The sequence below is a fragment of the Tursiops truncatus genome, chromosome 6, assembly GCF_011762595.2.
Source record: "Tursiops truncatus isolate mTurTru1 chromosome 6, mTurTru1.mat.Y, whole genome shotgun sequence".
Classification (NCBI taxonomy): domain Eukaryota; kingdom Metazoa; phylum Chordata; class Mammalia; order Artiodactyla; family Delphinidae; genus Tursiops; species Tursiops truncatus.
In genome coordinates this window covers 92,775,738-92,796,800 of record NC_047039.1, presented here as the reverse complement: position 1 = coordinate 92,796,800, position 21,063 = coordinate 92,775,738, and the positions used below count along the sequence as shown (strand labels likewise).

Below are 21,063 nucleotides of genomic sequence, written 5' to 3'. Positions count from 1 at the left end.
AATAGAAGAAATAGAAAACTAAGGATGATATTAGAGCTGGAAATCAGGTTAAGTTTTCCATTGGGAGTTGAAGATCTTTGGGGAATTTCTGGCTCCTATAAAGCAGGTGAGATTAAGTTAATTTTTTTTAAAAAAAGCAAGTCATCAGCCCTATGAAACCTGCATCTCAGTACTTTCACAAGAGAACATTGCCATCTTCCTAGCAACAAGAGCCGACTGCAGTGAAAAGGAGCTATTGAGAGCAAGAAAGAGTTCTTAGAAGTAAAAATATAAATGTCTCTAAGAGAAGGGTCGAAAAGTGGAGTGGGTGTTGTTGAAAACAATATTAGTGATTTGACAAAGCAAACTGAGAATTCCTTCAGAATGGAGAACTGATAAACAGGGAACTTGAATATCCCAATGGATCAAGCCCAAAAGATGGAAGTTAAGAGATACCTGTGATAAATCGAGAAACCCCAATAAAGAGTTCCAGAAGCAGAGAGAGGATAAGGGATGGAGGAGAAGAATTTCCTCCCAGTAGAAGGAAGTCCCCCTGAGCTTCAGAAAGCCTTGAATTTTTTTGATCAAAATAGCCTCAGACCTTGTTTATCTCTTTTATATAAAGTAGTATATATCTGTTAACCCCAAGCTCTTAATTTGTCCCTTCTCCCCAACAACAAGGTCCTACCAAGTAGCTCAGGGAACTATATTCAATATCTTGTAATAACCTATAATGGAAAAGAATCTGAAAAAATATATATACATATATATGTGTATATATATGTGTGTATATATGTATGTATGTATGTATAACTGAATCACTTTGCTGTACACCTGAAACTAACACAACATTGTAAATCAACTATACTTCAATAAAAAATAAAGTACCATTGCCAGAGAAATAGAGTTTATTGATCCATGTTCAAGAAAACAGTGAGTAATGTGACTCCAAAAAAAAATAGGGGCTTCCCTGGTGGCTCAGGTGTTAGGAGTCCGCCTGCCAATGCAGGGCACACGGGTTCAAGCCCTGGCCCAGGAGGATCCCACATGCCGCTGAGCAGCTAGGCCAGTGCGCCACAACTACTGAGCCTGTGCTCTGGAGCCCGTGTACTGCAATACTGAAGCCTGCGTGCCTAGAGCCTGTGCTCCACAACAGGAGAGGCCACCGCAATGAAAGGTCCGTGCACCGCAACGAAGAGTAGCCCCCGCTTGCCACAACTAGAGAAAGCCCATGCGTAGCAACAAAGACCCAACTCAGTCAAAAATAAATAAATTAATTTAAAAAAAACAGCCTCTGAATGTTGGGCAGGCATACTTTCACTACTCCCTGTGAAATTTCCAAGGTCCAAAGTTAAGGAGAAAATCTGAAGTTTCCAGAGAGAAAAGAGAAATTTCACAAAGGAAATAAGGATCAGACTCACACTACACTTCTCATTTATAACTCTAAATGCCAGAAGGAAATGTAGCAGTGTTCTAAGAATACAGAGGGAAAATAGATATAAACTTTAAATTCCAAATCTATTCAAGCTAATATTCAAGTGTAAAGGAAAAATAAAATACTGCTTTAGATTTTAAGAGTTAATATGCTAATGCATCTTTGTGGGGGGAAATTGTCTAAGTATTAGCCCCTCTGAGAAAAGGAAAATATAAATTGAATAAAATTTTAAAGGAACAAGAATGTGAGACACAAATTAGATCAATTCGGATATATGCAGCTGCAAGTTACAGAAGACCTAATTTAACGTAACTTAAGAGGATTTATTATACCATGTAATGAGAACTTAGCTGCACAGTGACTGATGTGGCTATGTGGAATGTTACCACATCTAATTCAGTATCTGTACTGCAAAGTTTCACACTGCAAAAAATATCATTGGCTTTAATTTGTTGTTTGTTTTGCCAGTACCTTTTAGCGCACTAATTAATTCCATTTGACAGCATTTCCAGTGCAGTTCCTTCCTGCCAGTCAACATTCATTTTTTCTGTCTCTTTATTTCATTCCAAAAATATTTATCAAACTCCTGTTATATGCCAGGAACTATATAATACAATGGGACAAGAGATATCCTGGCATTCAAAGAACTTAAATTCTTTGGGAGGAGAAAATTTAATTTCAAAATGGCAAAACGAGTTATGGTTAGGAAGGGCAGAGGGCCATGGGAACTTGTGGAGTGAGCACCTAAAATGGACCAGTGGGGTCAGAGAAGCTTCCTGAGGAGCTTGTGTCTAAGCTGAGAATTAAAGGACAAGTAGGGGTTTCCTGGGTAAAGGGGGAAGAGAGCATTGATTTAGGCAAATAAAAGGACGTGGGCAAAGACCCAGGTATAAGAAGAACCATGGTGCTCTCGTGGGACTGAGAGTATTCCATGTGGAGACTGAGTTCTGGTAGGGGATTTGTCAGAGAGGAGGGGATTTGTCCCCTCTTAGGGGAGCAGGTGCCAGTTCAGGAAGGGCTTCATAAGTCATCCTGAGATACATTATCCTGAAGGCAGTTGTAAATTCCAAATCAGTCAGGAATTGGGATGTAAAAAGCGAGTCACAGAGTATTAATGTCTTTTTACCTCTCTCTTAAACGACTTAGAATTACACATTGGTATGTTAACTGATTTGTGTATTTTCTGAATCAGATGTGGAAGCGCCTCAAATCAACTGTCCTGCGGACATAGAGGCTGAGACTCAAGAACAGCAAGACTCTGCTAATATCACTTGGCAAATCCCAACAGCTAAAGACAACTCTGGGGAAAAGGTAAGGTTTGAGCAAATATTTGCATCCTTTGTCAGATGGATTCTAAATACACTGCAAATATGTGTGCTATTGAAAACTTACTAATTAATGATAGTGCCCTCTCTAGCTGTACTCATAAATGTTAATGCTCCATCTGATAGAAGAATGATCAGCCTTGAATTTTTCATTAGAAATTTCAGATGAAAATCTCAAAACGGAAACCCTTCATTCTGCGGATTCGTTGGCTGAGAATTCTTTGCCCCTTCCTAGGCTCTGAAGATCTTTTAAGAAAAAGAAAGATGGGGAATAAATCTTAGTTTCTATTTTTAAGCATATGTTTTAAAATATGATCCTGAAATGATTGCATATTGGCCGGTCTGAAGAAGATAACATCAGTGTTTCTTACTCAGCTTTTTTAAAACCAGCATTATTCAGAACACAGTATTTTAGTCTAGTATATACAGTAGCTTGAGGTAATTATCCATCAGATGCTAGGAAAGGAATTAGGAATTTAACACCCTCTTAAATCTATACTTTTACCGTTCACATACATGAAGATGCCCTTAAATAGTATATAGTTTTTACACTTGCATGTAAATATGTAAGTTGTGTCATTCAAGGACATGTGCCATTCAAGGACACACACACAATATGTTCTGATAATTGTGTTGAATAAACACAATATACTTTAAAAAATCAAGATAACTTTTTTAAAGTGTATTATTAAATATAGTCATCACTCTGTATATTACATCTCCAGGATTTATTTATCTTATAAGTGGAAGTTTGTACCTTTTGTCCACCTTCACCCCTTTTGAGCACCCCCATACCCCTCTTCTGGCAACCACCAAACTGTTCTCCGTATCTGTGATCTTTTTTTTTTTTCCTGCCACTTATTAGCGAGATCATATGGTATTTACCTTTAGGTAACCAAAGACAAGGTAACTTTTAAATCTGATTTTAAAAGTGTAAATGTAAATTATAGTACTTACTATACTGTCGGTGATGTGTGCGTTGAGTGCTCCCTCGTGTGTAGTTTCCACATTCTATTAAGAGGCCCGTGAAAACATGCACTGTCATCATCATCCTGGTCATTGTCATCAAATACTAAGAAGAGTGCAGGGACATACTTCAGGATCCATGAGAATTTAGACAAAATGTAGCACCTGTGTGTTGAAATACTTTTTCAGAATACAGTGGAAAAAACCAATGGATCTGACCTCAAAAGTATTTCTCGATTTTTTTAAATAAACTTATTTTTTTAATTATTTATTTTTGGCTGCGTTGGGTCTTCGTTGCTGTGCGTGGGCTTTCTCTAGTTGCGGCGAGTGGGGGCTACTCTCCGTTGCTGGCGGGCTTCTCCTTATGGTGGCTCCTCTTGTTGCGGAGCATGGGTTCTAGGTGCACGGGCTTCAGTAGTTGTGGTGCCTGGGCTCAGTCGTTGTGGCTCGTGGGCTCTAGAGCGCAGCCTCAATAGTTGTGGCACATGGTCTTAGTTGATCCGCGGCATGTGGGATCTTCCCACACCAGGGATCGAACCCATATCCCCTGCATTGGCAGGTAGATTCTTAACTACTGCGCCACCAGGGAAGTGCCTCAATTTGTATTTTTAATAGTTCTCTAGCAAACTAGAGAAAAATGCTTCAAATATGTCAAATGTTAGAATGTTTATTACATCACATATTAATATAAATTTATCTTTATCACATTATAATTTTCAAACGGACTAAGAAGGCAAACATATGGTTCAAAAAGGGAAGAATATATCTATATCATGCAATCATATGAGAATTTAATCTTACCGTAAGACATTAAGAAACTGCAAATTAAAACAATGACCTCATGCCATATTTTTGATTTACCAAAAGGTAATGATATTTAATATAGATCAGAGAACTTTGAATGGGAACTTTGACAATGATACTATCAATTGGAATGCAAATACTAACTAATACTAACAATGGGAATACTAACAATGGGAATACTAACAATGGGAATGCAAATACTAACTAATACTAACAATGGGAATTCTAACAATGGGAATGCAAATACTAACAATGGGAATGCAAATACTAACAATGGGAATGCAGATTTTTACCGTGATCTGGGAAATAAATTTTGTATCATCTATCAATAAAATGCTAATGACTTTGAGGTTAATAATTCTGTTTCTGGAAATTTATTATAAGGACATAATAAAAATATTTTAAAATTATCTGTACAAAACTGTTATCGTAGTGCTGCTTACAACATTAAAATTCAACATTTCATATGTATCCCAGCTCTATAAACTATATAGATAAATAGTCTAGAAAGAAGTATACCAAAGGCTATGTCTGATTTTTTTTTCCTTTTTGCTATACATAAAATATTGTGTCTTTTTTACTTCTTTGCTAATAATATATAAACCAAAAAATAATAAAAGTACTATTAATCTTAACTTTAACATTCCTGATATTTCTCTCCAATAGGTGTCAATCCACGTTCATCCAGCTTTTACCCCACCTTATCTTTTCCCAATTGGAGATGTTGCTATCACGTACACAGCAACTGACCTATCCAGCAACCAAGCCAGCTGCACTTTCCATATCAAGGTTATTGGTAAGTCTTCAAATTACTTGGGTAGGTTTGTGAAAATAATCCAGTGCCCCCAAAGACTTTCCTTCTCCTTTATCTTCAACAACTCCTTTCTCACTGATTCTTCCTTCTGTCATTGAAGCCACTTCCTCTTTGAAACCTACGTACCCTTTAATTATCACTCTGTCTCTTTGACCCCTTCCTATATGAGCCTTTTGAAAAGTTCCCAATGGTTGCCATCATCTTTTGACTTAACTGCCATTTATTCTCAAAGTCACTCAAGTCTGGCTTCTGTCTCCTTCACTCATAGAAACTACTTTCATCAAGGTTACGGTGATCTCTAGAGCTAATCCTACTGCACACTTTTTAGTCCTTATTTGACATGTTTCCATAGATTTTACATTATTAACCATGCTCTCTTTATCAAAACTGCCTCCTTCCATAGCTTCTCTGACACCAGTCTTTCTGGGTTTTTTCCCCCATTATTCTCATTTTTCCTCCTTGATTGCTTTTTTAGGCTTCTCTTCCTCAGACCAACTCTCAAATGTGGATCGTCCCCAGGATTCCGACCTTGGCCTTCTTCTCTTTCTCTCTCTCTGGTTTTCCTGGTAATTTTGTTAACTGACAGCTCCCAGATTTCTATCTCCAGCTCAAATTTCTCTTCTGAAATTCAGAGCAGTGTATAATACTGCCTACCGACTTTCCCACGTGGATGCCCCACAGGTACTTCAAACTCACCCAAACCTAAAATATTTCTTAGCTCAGAAAATGGAGTGAAGACCTAGCTACCATGCAGAAATCTGGAAGTCATTCTTGATTCCTCTCCCTCCATCACCAACATCTAATACCTCATCAGGTTCTACTGGTTTCATCTCCTTAGTATCTCTGAAATCTGTCCCAGTCTCTCCATCCTCACATCCCACTGCTATACATCACTCCTTCTTTTTAATTTTACTTTATTGTTTTGGTTTGGTTTACTCCATCATCTCCCAATTGGTGTTTGTGCTTTCAATCAATTCAGTAGATACCAGATACCCACCAGCAAGACTTAATACGTGGAGAATATATGAAGTGGTCTGTAGCACTCAAGAGCACAGACTCTGAACCCAAACTGCTTGACTCCATAGCCAGCTCTCCCACTTAAGGCAGCATAACCAGTCACTCTCTGTGCCTCAGTTTCTTCATCCAGAAATAGAATTAATAAATATATTACCTTATAGGGTTATTGTGAGATTTTTGATTAGTTAAGATATACAAACTGCTCAAGGTAGTGCCTGACACATTAAGCTGTGTGTAAATATACTACCATTTTTGTATTTTGGTCTCAGATGTATTTTTAATGTTTATTTTAAAATTCAGTACATTAAATTCATTTCATTTTAAGACTTTTACATAACCTCTTGAAATAACCAATGTGTATCAAACTGGCTTCTTACCCTAGAAGTGATAGGTTTTGGTGAAAGTAGGTAAAAAGACTCATGTGAAAGTCAGTCTAGTTCATGTCATAGTGCTTAGTTGTTTTTAATTGCTTTTTCAAGGTTGTTTTAAGCATGAACTTTATCAGTCACATGAAAAATATGTTGGGTGTGTTTTTATGGCGCTGTGATTTTAAACATGAAAATGTGATTCAAGAGTTTGCCAAGTTTTCGTTTTTCACAATGAAGAGTCAGCATGATGAAATGTCAAAAGTGTACTCGAGTGTCTAGCTAGACACTAGCTGAATTTTCAAATTATGAAAGAGAGGAAATGGGAGGGAGGAGGGGACAGGAGAAGGAGGGGGAAAGAGAGAGTGGGAGAGAAAGGGAGGGGGAGAGAGAGACACAGAAAATATTCCAAAGCCTGCATTTTCTTGTTTTCCTCAGATGAGGGGGGCTGTTGGTGTCTTGATGATAAATGAGAGGAAATAGGAACGCTTTTGCTTAACATTCCACAGAGTGCTGCCTCACTTGCTTTGAATGGACTTTCTCTCCCTCGTGGAGACAATGCATCTGGCTGGTCCCTCCAATTCTTTGACAGTCATTGGCCTCGTCTTACTGCTCTCCTGTCCCTGAACTTCAACTTTAAACTGTTTGGCTAAAATCAGATAAATTTAGAAAATCTTGGAACTATTTCATCTGCAGTTTCTTTTGGGAAAATAGTAAATACTGTCGGATTTGTAAATTTAACTGTGAATTGGCTTGATTCAGAATTCTCAAAGTGCACTGACCTCCTACGAGCGTTCCTTCATTCTTTTCCTTATTCAGCAACTTTTTCTGAGCATCTGTTATGGGCCAGGTGCCCTGCTAGGCCATGGAGACCTAACTGTGAGCAAAGGAGGCTCCACTGCTGGTTGACAGAGTTTACAGCCTAGGAAAGTAGTAAACCAAAGATCCTGTACTAAGGAAATGACAAACGTGAGGAAAAGAGAAAAACTGAACATTTATTCATAAGACTTAGCTTAAAACAAAAATCTATATATTCTCCAGAGGTAGAGCTCGTTTACTTTCAGAATTATATGTTTCCGTGTGTCATTGACAGTATATCATCCTAGTCTTGAGGTCTATGACTACAATTTACCAGCTTAATGACCTAAGGCAAGTCTCTTAAATTTGCCTGGTTTCAGATTCCTTACCTATATAATTAGAAAAGTAGTATTCGTCCCTCAAAGGCATGTTGTTACAAATAGAAGGACATTTCAAAAGTGTAAACATTAATAGTTATGTTAAAATTTCCTCCTTTACACCTTCTTTGTTGTCCTTTACTGACATCCTAAAAATTCCACCACATTCCGTCAGAGCTTTGAAACCTGGCTTATCCCTGCCGCCACCTCAAACCCCTCCTTCAGTGTAGATTACAGTGCCCAGCAACAGACTCACAGTTCTTTCATTTCTACCATGGCTTTCACCCCCTCTCCACTGTAGCCCCCCATTCCCATGTCCACACCCTGTTCTTTGTCTTTACCTGGAATTTATCAGCCTTAGGAATCTTAGACTCCAGTGTCCCATCTATGGACATAACCTCCTGGCCTTCCAACAATACAACATCCTCACTTACATCTTACGTATTCTACAGCATGACTCGGATCTCTGCCCATTGGTCCGTCCATTTAGCATCTATCAGCCCTTCCAACAATACAACATCCTCACTTACATCTTACGTATTCTACAGCATGACTCGGATCTCTGCCCATTGGTCCGTCCATTTAGCATCTATCAGCCCTTCCGTTAAGAGGAGGATCGTGAGAATGATCCCAGTGAAATGACTGCCTTGGTCATCGCACGCCTTCCAATTATCTGGGAAGGTTTTCTACACTTCTAGGTGGGTCAGCTCAACTACCAGTGGCGAAACTCACAAATTAAATGCTCACCGTATCCTGAATTTGCCTTTCATACTGCTATGCTCATGGTGATTTTAGCAATCTGGTATTCCTTCTTCAACAGGCAGAGGGAAGTATAGCAAGAATCAGCTTTTTCTTTTGATGTTGAGGTCAGGGATGAAACATACCTCCTCATCAAAGGGACCCCAGGGCCAGCCTTATGTCTAACAAGGTCAGGGTTCTCTGCCAGCACAAGTAGACTTTGGTTCTCTCTTGCAACCCTCCTCATCAGTTTTGAACATCAGTTGTGACTTCATTCTCTGATCTCATGTTCTTTAGATGTAGAACCGCCTAGCATAGACTGGTGCAGATCCCCACCTCCAGTCCAGGTCTCCGAGAAGGAACATGCCGCCACCTGGGATGAGCCTCAGTTCTCGGACAACTCAGGTGAGAACGCAGAGATCGTGTTGTCAGTATGTTACCACCAAATGATACTTTATTTTAAAAAGCTTTTAAAAAGGTAAAAGAGAAATGAAAAGCAAATTACATCTAAATAGAATGAATAATTATATAAGGTAATACGTTTTAATGCTAGGATAAGTATATATAATTTAATATTATTAATCTTACCTATTCATGGCGTTTCCTTTCATTCAGTATTCAGTGGACATTATTAAACGTGTACAAGGTGTTTTATTTGAAAGTGTTCTAATAAATTCATTGAGTCTCTAAGCTTCCATTGTCCTAAAGACATAAACTATGCATCCTTTTGGTAAATCTAATGCAGTTCTATGTTTTCATACTCAGTTCTTAAACATTTGTCAAAAAAGTTATAAAAATTCATGGGAAAACAGAAAAAAATGGGCTAATATAGCTGAAATTCACTTTAAAGCTTTGACCAAAACCCCAAACGCAATAAGAATGCAAGTTAAATAGATTTCTTAATTAAATTTCCAGTATTCACAGTGACTGACCTATTCAAGGAAAATATTTAGTAAGAATGCCTTAATTTAATAGGTTTTTGAGTCAACAATTTCTGTGTTATAGCGTAAAATTATATCTTTTATTTTCTTCTAGCGGCCAAATCAGTACAAATAGAATGCCCAGCTGGTTTGTATAAACAGAAAATGAAAATTCAAATCAAATAAAGCGACTGCACACAATAACCCTCAAATTGGATTCCTTCTTTCCGCTTCTTTCCTTTCTAGGGGCTGTGTTGGCCATCACCAGAAGTCATACACCAGGAGACCTTTTCCCTCACGGGGAGACGGTAGTGCGGTACACAGCCACTGACCCCTCAGGCAATAACAGAACATGTGACATCCACATTATCATAAAAGGTATACTCTGCATAAGCCTCCAAAAATCTAGTTGAACTTGATACATGTAATCGCTGTTGCGCTCTGTTTTGTGAAAGAAAATAGTCCATGAGCAGTAGATGTTTAAAGTTAGAATACTGACAGATTTTACTGAGATTTCTGATCATTATTCCTTCACTTCATGGTAAATAGAAATATTTTCTTCTGGGGTAGTCTTTAATTAACGACTTATTAACATTTTCTCCAAAGTTGTAAAGTATTGTTGTCATGATCCTATTTTGAATGCTTGAGAAGACAGATTCAGAAAATGTATTTCCTATGTAATGTTGTCTGGTTTTCATTTTTCTTAAAGGAATGCCAAAAATAACTTGCAAATCAGAAGTACTTTATCTTTTCATAAAATATGCACAGTTACACATAGGTAATTAATTACCCATAATTACACATAGGTACAGTTTTTTAACTGTACCCACCTAGGAATCAAAAAGCAGACTTTGCAACAATCCCACACTAAGGATTTACTGTGAGAGTTCTTCTAGGAGTAGTGGTGGACAGGAGGAATCCTCTTCAAAATTCAGCTTAGACTCCTGGATTTTAATTTGTATTTCTTATACCACTGTATATGAGGAATACAATTTTTTTTTACACAGGTTCCCCCTGTGAAGTTCCATTTACACCTGTAAATGGGGATTTTCTATGTACTCAAGATAGTGCTGGAGTTAACTGCACATTAAGTTGCTTAGAGGGCTATGATTTCACAGAAGGGTCTACTGACAAGTATTATTGTGCTTATGAAGATGGTATCTGGAAGCCACCATATTCCACTGAATGGCCAGACTGTGCTAGTAAGTTCTAATTATTTTCTGGACTCCTTTCATATGTGTGAGTATGTATTTGTCTGCCTATGTGTATAACTTTCTAAACATTAAAGGGAAAAATTGCTTTAATATAGGGATTAGGTTTGGTGAGTGGAAAACGGTGCCGTGAATTTGAAGTGTTTGCAGCTAAGAGAAATGCTTGTCCCTTGACTTAAGATATTAGCCCCCCAGAGTCTTGCTACTTATCGGATTGCTATAGGATAAGATTCAGTTTATGGCAAAACCATCTTGGCGCTCTCATTTTCATTTACCAGAATTATCCGAAGAGACTTGTCAGCGTGTCATTCTTGACTTGTAAACTTCAACTTATAAAGTATAGTCTTACAGTCTTTAGAAGAGCTTATGTTTAAAGTAAGAGCCGATATACGTGATGCAGTGAGAGAGCAGTCACGTTCTCTTTAGAAGTGATTCAGATTTAGAGCTATTCTGTAATCTTACATATTATTATAAAAATAACCCAATATCTTTGTCTAGTGTAAATAATATTTTCTGGAGTGAATCTTTGATCTAGTACTGTAGATGAAGTTTAAATGCCAATGTCTTAGAAAAACAGTAAAGCCCACTTACTTGAGCTATTTTTTTCCCCAAATTTGGGAAGCAAATAAAAGTGATATCACTCACCTCTATCAAAGATTTAGACAGTAGGATTTTTTTTTTTTTTTTCGGTATGCAGGCCTCTCACTGTTGTGGCTTCTCCCGTTGCGGAGCACAGGCTCCGGACGCCCAGGCTCAGAGGCCATGGCTCACGGGCCCAGCCGCTCCGCGGCATGTGGGATCTTCCCGGACCGGGGCACGAACCCGTGTCCCCTGCACTGGCAGGCGGACTCTCAACCACTGCGCCACCAGGGAAACCCTAGACAATAGGATTTTAATGCTGATGCTATTAGGAGACATCGTCTCTGAATATTCCGAGACATCTTGCTGAGTCTAAATTCTAAGCTTCTGATCCAAGGAAAAATTTATCTTTGTGAAATTACACTTTCAAAAAATAGAATTTCACATAATATTCAGAAAATTTTCAATGTCTATTGTTTGCAAATATAATATAAACATATAAGTTTACATAAATATAAATTATAATATCTTTTTTTTTTTTTTTTGCGGTACGCGGGCCTCTCACTGTGGTGGCCTCTCCCGTTGCGGCCTCTCCCGTTGCGGAGCACAGGCTCCGCACGCGCAGGCCCAGCGGCCATGGCTCACGGGCCCAGCCGCTCCGCGGCATGTGGGATCTTCCCGGACCGGGGCACGAACCCGTGTCCCTGCATCGGCAGGCGGACTCTCAACCACTGCGCCACCAGGGAAGCCCAAATTATAATATCTTTGATGCAGCTAGTATTTTTCAAAGATTCCCAGGAATATAATGAGGAGAATTTTTATATCTCTTTTTCTCTTAAATACTCATTTTTTAATATGGTTGGAAGGCAAAGAATAATATATCAAAGCAAACTCATCACCGGGTAACTGGGTACAGAGCTGCTTGGCTCATGGTTTATTATGATCAATTAATGCCTGGAAACGTTCCTTAACTGTCATCTTTTGTTTTTATAACAATCCCAAAAATCATGTCAGGATTAAAATACCAAGTTACAGTTATTCCACAGAAAATTAAATCGTTGTTTTGAAAACACTAACCAACTGGAGCTGTTTTTTTCCAACATTTTCCAGTAAAACGTTTTGCAAATCATGGGTTCAAGTCCTTTGAGATGCTGTACAAAGCAACTCGTTGTGATGACACGGAGCTGTTGAAGAAGTTTTCTGAAGCATTTGAGACCACCTTGGGGAAAATGGTATGTCAGTAGCATTCCTGTGTTGTTTGCCGTATTTGAAAGGACGCTCGCTGTTGAGTTTTTTGTAACCTCTCTGGGTCACCTGCCACAAAAATTCTTTGTCCCGATGATTCCCTTCTTCTTTGTGACCCAAACTTGCTCCTCGTATTTAGAATTATTCGTAGGATTTTGGGCTTCTGGAGTGAATTATATGTAAATCTGTGTTAAAGCACTTTGAATTTTTTAAAACACTCCAAGTCAGAAAGGGAAGCTTAGGGTCCATGTGGTTTGAGAATGTCTGCTTTGTTATTTAAAGTATGACAAAAATGCCATTGTAGGCTGTATTTCTTTTATGATGAGGAGATCATTGAACATTTAAAGGATTTTCTTTTTCATGTGTTTTCGTTTAGGACTCTTTCAGTGATTCCAAGAAAGCAAAACGATGTATTTAACTGTATTGAATGTCTTGAAGGCAGGAAATGATGACATATATATATATATATATATATATTTGTATCCGTAACAGAGTTGAGTGGCTTAGATTTTGGATAGATTCTGAAAGTAGATGTAGTAGTAGTAGTAGATTTGATACAGAGTGTGAGAGAAAGCAAGGCATCGAGGAGGCGGAGTGTACAGGAGCATAGATACAGGAGTGAGTCCACATGGTGATGTAAGTGTGTGAAGGAAGGATCTTTTGTGACTATTTGATCTGTGAAAAAAGATGCGGAATGATCAGCCTGGAGTGTGGATGGGGAGGAGTTGCTGGAGGTTTGAGAACACAGAACATGGTATAAAATAATTTTCTAGGAGAGCATAAATGAATATTCTAGGGAAATGTAGTAGGCTTGGCAGTAAGCAGCATTGTGTTTTCTCCTAAGCTATGGTTGAGCATGTGGGCGCAAATGTGGAGAAAGCAGAGCAATGAATTTAACCAGGGTTAAAGGTCCTCCAGGCAAACATATTGAGGAGGGTGCATGCACGGGAGTAATTCATGGTGGTAGACCATGGGATCCAAGATGGGCAAATAAGGAAGTGAAGACATCAGGAGCTGAGAGACAATGAGGAGGTGGGTAGCATCAGTGGATTATAGATTCTGATGAAGTCAAAGAATTGTTGGATTCTTGGGAGTAGGAGAAGGTGCAGTTACTGGTAACAACGAGGTCTGAGGGTATGATCATGAGACATACCCTCAAGTGTATGTCTCATGTATGTCAAGTGACAAAGTAGAGCTGGGGGCTTCCCTGGTGGTGCAGTGGTTGAGAACCTGCCTGCTAATGCAGGGGACACAGGTTCGAGCCCTGGTCTGGGAGGATCCCACATGCCGTGGAGCAACTAGGCCTGTTGCCACAACAGAGCCACAACTACTGAGCCTGTGCTCCGCAACAAGAGAGGCCGCAATAGTGAGAGGCCCGCGCACCGCGATGAAGAGTGGCCCCCGCTTGCCACAACTAGAGATAGCCCTCGCACAGAAACGAAGACCCAACACAGCAAAAATAAATAAATTAATTAATAAACTCCTACCCCCAACATCTTCTTTAAAAAAAAAAAAAAGTAGAGCTGGAAGACAGAAGAGGAAGAGAAAGTGAGACTCCAAGGTGATAGAAGGATCAGCTGGGTGGATGCAGAAATCACCGAGGGCTCTAACAAGGACGGTTACCAAGCGCTCTCAGAATGAGAGGGTGACTCAGAGTGGGGGAGGGCTGTAGGTGATGGCCACAAGGAGGGTCAGTGTGTGGTATAGTTGATTGCAGGAGCTTCAAAACTGTGAGGCTTCAAGGAGGCTCATGGGAGCATGATCTGGAAACAGCAATAAAGAGTGAGGAGGACACTTCCTCCATGCCCACCACCTAAGAAAACTAGGAAGTCAGGTTTCATTGAGAGCAAAAATGAAGAGAACATAAAGAGAGGAGGTTAAAAAAATAATAATAATAATAGGAGATTGGCTGATTACTGACTGTGTGTTTCAGAGGGCATCGAGGAAGATTTTGAGGACTTGGAGAAGGGTGGGAGATAGGGTCAGAGAAAAGGGAGCTAAAGAGCCATTAATAAAATGTTGTAAATCAACTGCACTTCAATTTTTAAAAAGCCAAATGGGGTGAAAGTTAAGAGACAAGAGATATCCCAAGAGTCCTGGTTCTCTTGTGGTAAGTGATATAAACCGAAAGAAAAGGCATGAGGCTAATCCTGGTGGTCCACAGGCACTTAGAGGAGGTAGGGGAGGGCATGGAGGAGGTCAGGAGCCTTTTTAAGGGCAGACAGAGCTCTAGGGCCCTCTCTTCCCTCCTGCTGATGGAGAGGTGAAGGCCAGAGGAGCAAAGGGCTTATCCAAGGCACACCCAGATGTGAAGTACATTTTGTCCTCTTCATTTTTTATTTGCAGGTCCCATCATTTTGTAGTGACGCTGATGACATTGACTGCAGACTGGAGGACCTGACCAAAAAATACTGCCTCGAATATAATTATGAGTATGAAAATGGCTTTGCAATTGGTAATGAAATTATTTAGTGTGGGTAGTTGGCAAAACTGATCTGCAGACTAAGAAAATCATTCCAGAAGAGTGGGGCAAACTGGAAAAATGATCTTTCATTCATTTATTCATCAAGTATTTTAAGATGACTGGATAACTTGGTACTGTGCTTAATGATCTTTATAAATATATTACATTTGGGGTATCAAATAAATTCTTTCAAAATATTAGCCAAAATGCCTCACAATGATAAAAACTAAGAAAACTAAGTCACATTATGATTGTAAAATTCAAATATTCATATGAGATCTTAGAAGAGAATAGTAATAACTATAAAGTACTAACAACAATTTTTATATGGCATTTAACTTAAATTGCAAGTAAGCCATTTATTCAAGTCTAATGTACCTTCAAGTGGAATTCTGATGTTTTCTTCATGTAGAGTCTGAACACTTTTTTCTTGCTTTTTTGAGGTATAATTGACATATAACTTTTATTAAAGCTACTCCAAAGTGTGCTATGTGAGTTTTTTGGCTGGTCCAACTGACCATTTAGCTTACTGTCTTCAGATTTCTAGATTTCAATTGTGTCCCTCAATTAGCAAACTTGTCCTTTCCAGTAATTATTTTTATTTCATTCTTATAAAACTGTCCAGAACTTGCAGAGTAATGTTTTAAAATATAATAGTGATAACAAAATAGTGTCGTGTTTAAAGCACATGAACTCTACAAGCAACTAGTAAGGTCTGAATCCTGGCTTCCCCACCAACTAGGTGTGTGGTCTTGAGCCCAAGTTCTCAAACCACTCTGTGCTTCCATTTTCTCACGTATAAATTGGGTATATAAGAGTACTGAACTCACAGAGCCATCGTAAGGATTAAAGGAGGAAGTACAAGTATAAATAAAGTGCTTAGAAGGTTATTTGAGACAGTATTAATTCACATGACAGCAGACATCCTTTTTGTTTCTGACACTAGTCGTGTTTTTAGTGATGCAGCACTGAGTGATGTTGAATGTTGCTTTAGATTTTTAAATTTAAAAATATTATTTGTGCATATGTGTTTACTGCAAAAATTTGAAAAATGCTAAAGAACGATATTGAGATAACCTGCAATCCCAGAAATAATTCTGTTAGTATATTAATGAATATGTAACTGTACATGCATATGTATGCTGACCCATACTATTTTGTAAATGTGAGTTTTTAGGTAAGATTTTATTCAGGACATTTTTATGTCATAAATATTATACTTCAATACAATTTTAATATCTGCATATTATTTTATGAGTCAGTTTGCCATAATTTATATAAACAGTTTCCTATTGGTAGGCTTAAGTTGTTTTCCAATTTTAACTATTATGTACAACTTCTCAGTGAACATATTTGACGTTAAAGTTTTAGATAGAAAAACACAAGGTGGCATTGGCAGGGGAGCTGGCAATGGCACATCTAGAATAACAATGCCTCTTCTGTCACACATGACCCAGGTTTCCCTCAACCCCCAGATTGTTGAGGTAGGTTGCAGGGGTGCAGGGATACACACAGAGGGAGTCAGTTGTCATCATGAGGCTTTGAGATGGGTGATGTTTGTCATTCTAGAAGGATCCAGATGGCATGTGGTACAAGTGATCCTAAGAGACAACCCTTCCTTCTTGAGTGTCCTCACAACAGAGTCACAAGATCAGCGTAATGGTTATAACACCTTGGCAAGTCATAATGTATGGAAAATAAAGGGCCAATAAATATATTAAAATTGTTTGATCTTATAATAATCATGTAATTCAAATGCAAACTAAAATGAGATGCCATTTTTGACCTGTCAGATTAACAAATTTGAATAAGAATCATAACACCCAGAGTTGGCAAGGGTGTCAGGGGAAAAAAATCGTATTCGTATATTGTGTGTAGAGGAGACATTGAAGGGCATTTGACGATATGTACCTAAAGGATTAAAAATGCTCAGACCCAGAAATTCCACTTCTAAGGATATTTCTCAAGATAAAAGTCATGCTAATGTACAAACATGTACCACTTTTTATAAATTCTAAGATGTACACTTTTCATTTGGGCATCTCTGAAATTGGGATGTGTCTTCTCATTGATGGTGTCTTATACTTTATGAAATAGTGTATGTACAAGGATGTTCTAAAATTTTGAAATAACCTAAAAGTTTGAAGATAGAAACCTGCTTAGTTTGTAGTATAGCTGTAGAAGAGAATATTATGAAACCATTTGACACAGAAATATTATATTTTTGAAAAAATTTGAAAAGCTATTACCAAATAATATACATATAGTATGATCTCGTTTTGTTAAAAGTGCAGTATGCTTATTTTTATTCTAGCTATATATATATATATATATATATATATATATATATGTATCTATGCATAAATGTGTATGTGTGTATTTATATATTCATAGAAAAAATTCTTGCCTAAAATGTTATGGTCGTTATTTCCATGTGATGGAATTATAAGTAATCTTTTATATTTTTCTCTTTGCTAATCTGTTTTTTTTTTTCTATCAACATAATGGCTACATGACACTTGTGGGACAAATGTTTAAGTGAAAAACAAAAATATTGATCCCAGTTCTTTTTAATGGCCCAAAACATGAATTAAGCTAAAAAAAAAAAAAACCAACTTACTCAAAAACCAACTTACTTAAGTGGACAAGTCTGTATAAATAGAATTTGATGTTTAACGCACCTAACTAAGCAACAACAGCAGTATGGCTAGACCATTATCATTTACTATCACTGAGGTTTTAGAATGAGTCAAATATGAGCCAGTTTGCATAAATTAGCTCAGTTATTCCACAGACAAACCTATGAGGTAAGCACAGTTATCTCAGTGTAGACACAAAGAAACTGAGATTCAGAGAGATGAGAGGAGCCTGACTAAGATTGTGCAGCCGTACACCATATATGAGAAGCCACAGTCTGAATCCTTGATCACAGTGATATGGAGGGCATCCAAAGAAGCACGTGCAGCCGTGCTGCCTCCAGCATAGCTTCCTAACTACGTAATCATGTAACTTACATGCTGCCCTCAGAAACTGCCCCCACCTTTGAAATATAATGCAGCTATGCAGACACTTGAACAATCTTCACAAAAGGAAATCTGTTTCCATGCGTTAAGTTTATAACGCTGATATAAAAAAGCAAGAATGGAGCAAACCCTGAAGGGAAATAGGAATTGATTAAAATCTGTACCTCCTCCCATTTCCTCTAAAGTTAAGGTAATTTATTATTAAGTCAAGGATAGAATGTTTTAAATGCCTGTATAGCTCTACAGAGACTTTGCTTTATACTTTTAATGGAATTCATTGGTAATCTAAACTTCATATGAAGCTACAGTATGATACTACAGACGAAACCTTGTATATGGTATATTATTATGGGCAGTTTAAGCGATGATCAAGGACAGTTTGATTTGTGGACTCACATTAGAACCTAAACGCTGATAAAGGTGCAACTGTAACATCTTTTGTCTCTCTGCCCCAATTGTCTAGGACCTGTCGGCTGGGGTGCAGCTAACAGGCTGGATTACTCTTATGATGACTTCCTGGACACTGTGCGAGAAACACCCACGGGCGCTGGCAAAGCCAGATCTTCACGGATTAAAAGAAGTGCCCCGTTATCTGACCACAAAATTAAGTTAATTTTTAACATCACAGGTAAGGATAGACGATCTATTTGAAAAGGTTAATATAGAGAGAAATTCTTGATTGGAGACCTGTTTTTCAAATTTTCTGTTTGTTATCATTAGGAAATGACCCTGGAACTGAAAATTAGGGCAAGCACGATCAACCAAGTTTGGTCATTTTTTTCTTACTATCACAGATGTATTTTATAGTTGCCATAGCAACAAGCCCCCTGCTTTGTGCTCATCTTGACATGATGAACTACGGTGTGTTTTTAAAAAGCGAGAGTTTGCAGGAATTTAATATGTAATCGTGAAGAACTCCACAAAAGGGTGATGTAGATCCAGCATAGGAGAGAAAGGTTAAAACAAATCGTGTTGTTTTTAATATTCTCCAGGTATTAGTTGCTCAGTAAGCGGTGTTTAAGTTTCAGTTTATTTTTCCTGGAAGATTTTTAATATGCTATTTCTCTTTGGTAAAAACTCAGTACAGATGGCTTCCTGCAACACCATGTGTGTGTGTTATGTTTTCTCTTGTTTCGTTTTTATCTCAGCTAGTGTGCCCTTACCTGATGAAAGAAATGATACCCTTGAATTGGAAAATCAGCAACGACTCATTAAGACATTGGAAACTATCACAAATCGACTGAAAAGGACCCTTACTAAGGAGCCCATGTATTCCTTTCATCTTGCATCTGAAATGCTTGTAGCTGACAGCAATTCCTTAGAAACCGAAAAGGCTTTCCTCTTCTGCAGACCAGGCTCCATGCTGAGAGGGCGTATGTGTGGTAAGACTTCTCCCTGTAATCAAAAATATTTGGTGCCTATTGGGTCAAATGACACGGATAGAGTCGTTTTACAACTCTAAAGGGATATTGTGATGAAAGCTACATTTTCTTATTGTTACATGCTTAGTGTCTCAAAAATCTAGATAACCACTATTGGTCACAACAAGAAAATTATTTTAGGTGAGCGACTCAAATCTTCGTTTTATTTATAGATCTTTAGACCTCACAGCTTTCAGCAGCAACTCCAGTAACAGAAACTCATACTTTCTGACCACTCATGTGTGCTGGCTGAGCCCGTCTCATGTGTTTAATCCTGTTTAGCTACTGTATGCGGTACCATTCTTATTAAGTACATTTTATACATGAGAAAACTGAAGCCAGGGAGGCTAAGAACTTACCCAGTAAGTCTTACCATTTAAGACAGTAAGTGGTGTAGCCGAGATTCCCACCCAGGCAGCCAACATGAAATTCACATAGCATAAAGTGAACCATTTTAAAGTATACAATTCAGGGACTTCCCTGGTGGCGCAATGGTTAAGAATCCGCCTGCCAATGCAGGGGACACGGGTTCGATCCCTGGTCTGGGAAGATCCCACATGCCGCAGATCGACTAAGCCCGTGCGCCACAACTACTGAGCCTGTGCTCTAGACCCCGCAAGCCACCACTACTGAACCCACGTGCCACAACTACTGAAGCCTGCGCGCCTAAAGCCTGTGCTCCGCAACAAGAGAAGCCACCGCCTTGAGAAGCCCGCGCACCTCAAAGAAGAGTAGCCCCCGCTCGCCGCAACTAGACCCGTGCACAGCAACGAAGACCCAGCACAGCCAAAAATAAATAAATTTATTTTAAAAAGTATACAATTCAGTGGTATTTAGTACAATCTCAATGTCATTCAACCGTCACCTCTATCACAATTCCAGAACATTTTCATCACCCCCAAAGGAGACCCCAGACCCATTAAACTTCCCTTCCCCATTCTCCCTCCCCCGAGTCCCTTAGCTTTTACCCCTAATTTAGACTGTCACCATCTGGATCAGTTCCAGTATCTTTCCCTAACAAGTCATCATTTGTAGATGGCGGGATCTCCTCTGACTAAACTCTGTACACTCAGTGGAACCAACTGACGTGAGTCTTCTGTTAACCCCTCTGTAGGTTGGGGCTCTTGTGTCCTGGTCGGAAAACCTTCCCCAACAGTTCTTATTGCTATTCCCAGAGCTCAGCTGAGTTTTTCACGGTGTGATAAACAGTCCATCCAAAGCACATGAACGTCGTCTTTCCGAGCCTCCTCTTGTTTCTTTCTCAACCTGTGAGTGAAAATCAGGAATCGCCTTGGCCAGCATTTTGCATTTCTCCGTGTGGTCTTCAGGCTACCTGTGTCAGCATACCCTGAAGTGCTTTCAAAATGCAACTTGATTAAGGCCCCATCCCAAAACGGATGCATCTGACCCCTTGGGGTTAGGGCATTGGAATCTGAAATGTAATAAGTTGCCAGGTAATTCTTACATAGCTTAACACCTCAGAATCACCCAAGTGATTCTTTCAAGTGTCCTCTCTCTAAAAATACTAACTTCGATAGCAGCCTTTCAGTGAATTTAACATCCCACTTTGGTCTCAGAAACT

The 21,063-nt window shown here is 38.7% G+C and overlaps 1 protein-coding gene across 1 annotated transcript in view; it reads left to right on the top strand.

Annotated features, from left to right (window-relative positions):
- The window catches only part of SVEP1 (sushi, von Willebrand factor type A, EGF and pentraxin domain containing 1), a 184,648-nt gene that overhangs the window by 80,719 nt on the left and 82,866 nt on the right, over positions 1-21,063 (top strand). Inside the window, exons 8-16 of the mRNA XM_019946525.3 lie at positions 2,607-2,725; positions 5,176-5,305; positions 8,916-9,023; positions 9,785-9,916; positions 10,546-10,740; positions 12,439-12,560; positions 14,920-15,028; positions 18,524-18,688; positions 19,209-19,442. Of these exons, the coding sequence (XP_019802084.2) occupies positions 2,607-2,725; positions 5,176-5,305; positions 8,916-9,023; positions 9,785-9,916; positions 10,546-10,740; positions 12,439-12,560; positions 14,920-15,028; positions 18,524-18,688; positions 19,209-19,442 (1,314 nt within the window). The remainder of the gene's footprint in view (positions 1-2,606; positions 2,726-5,175; positions 5,306-8,915; positions 9,024-9,784; positions 9,917-10,545; positions 10,741-12,438; positions 12,561-14,919; positions 15,029-18,523; positions 18,689-19,208; positions 19,443-21,063) is intronic.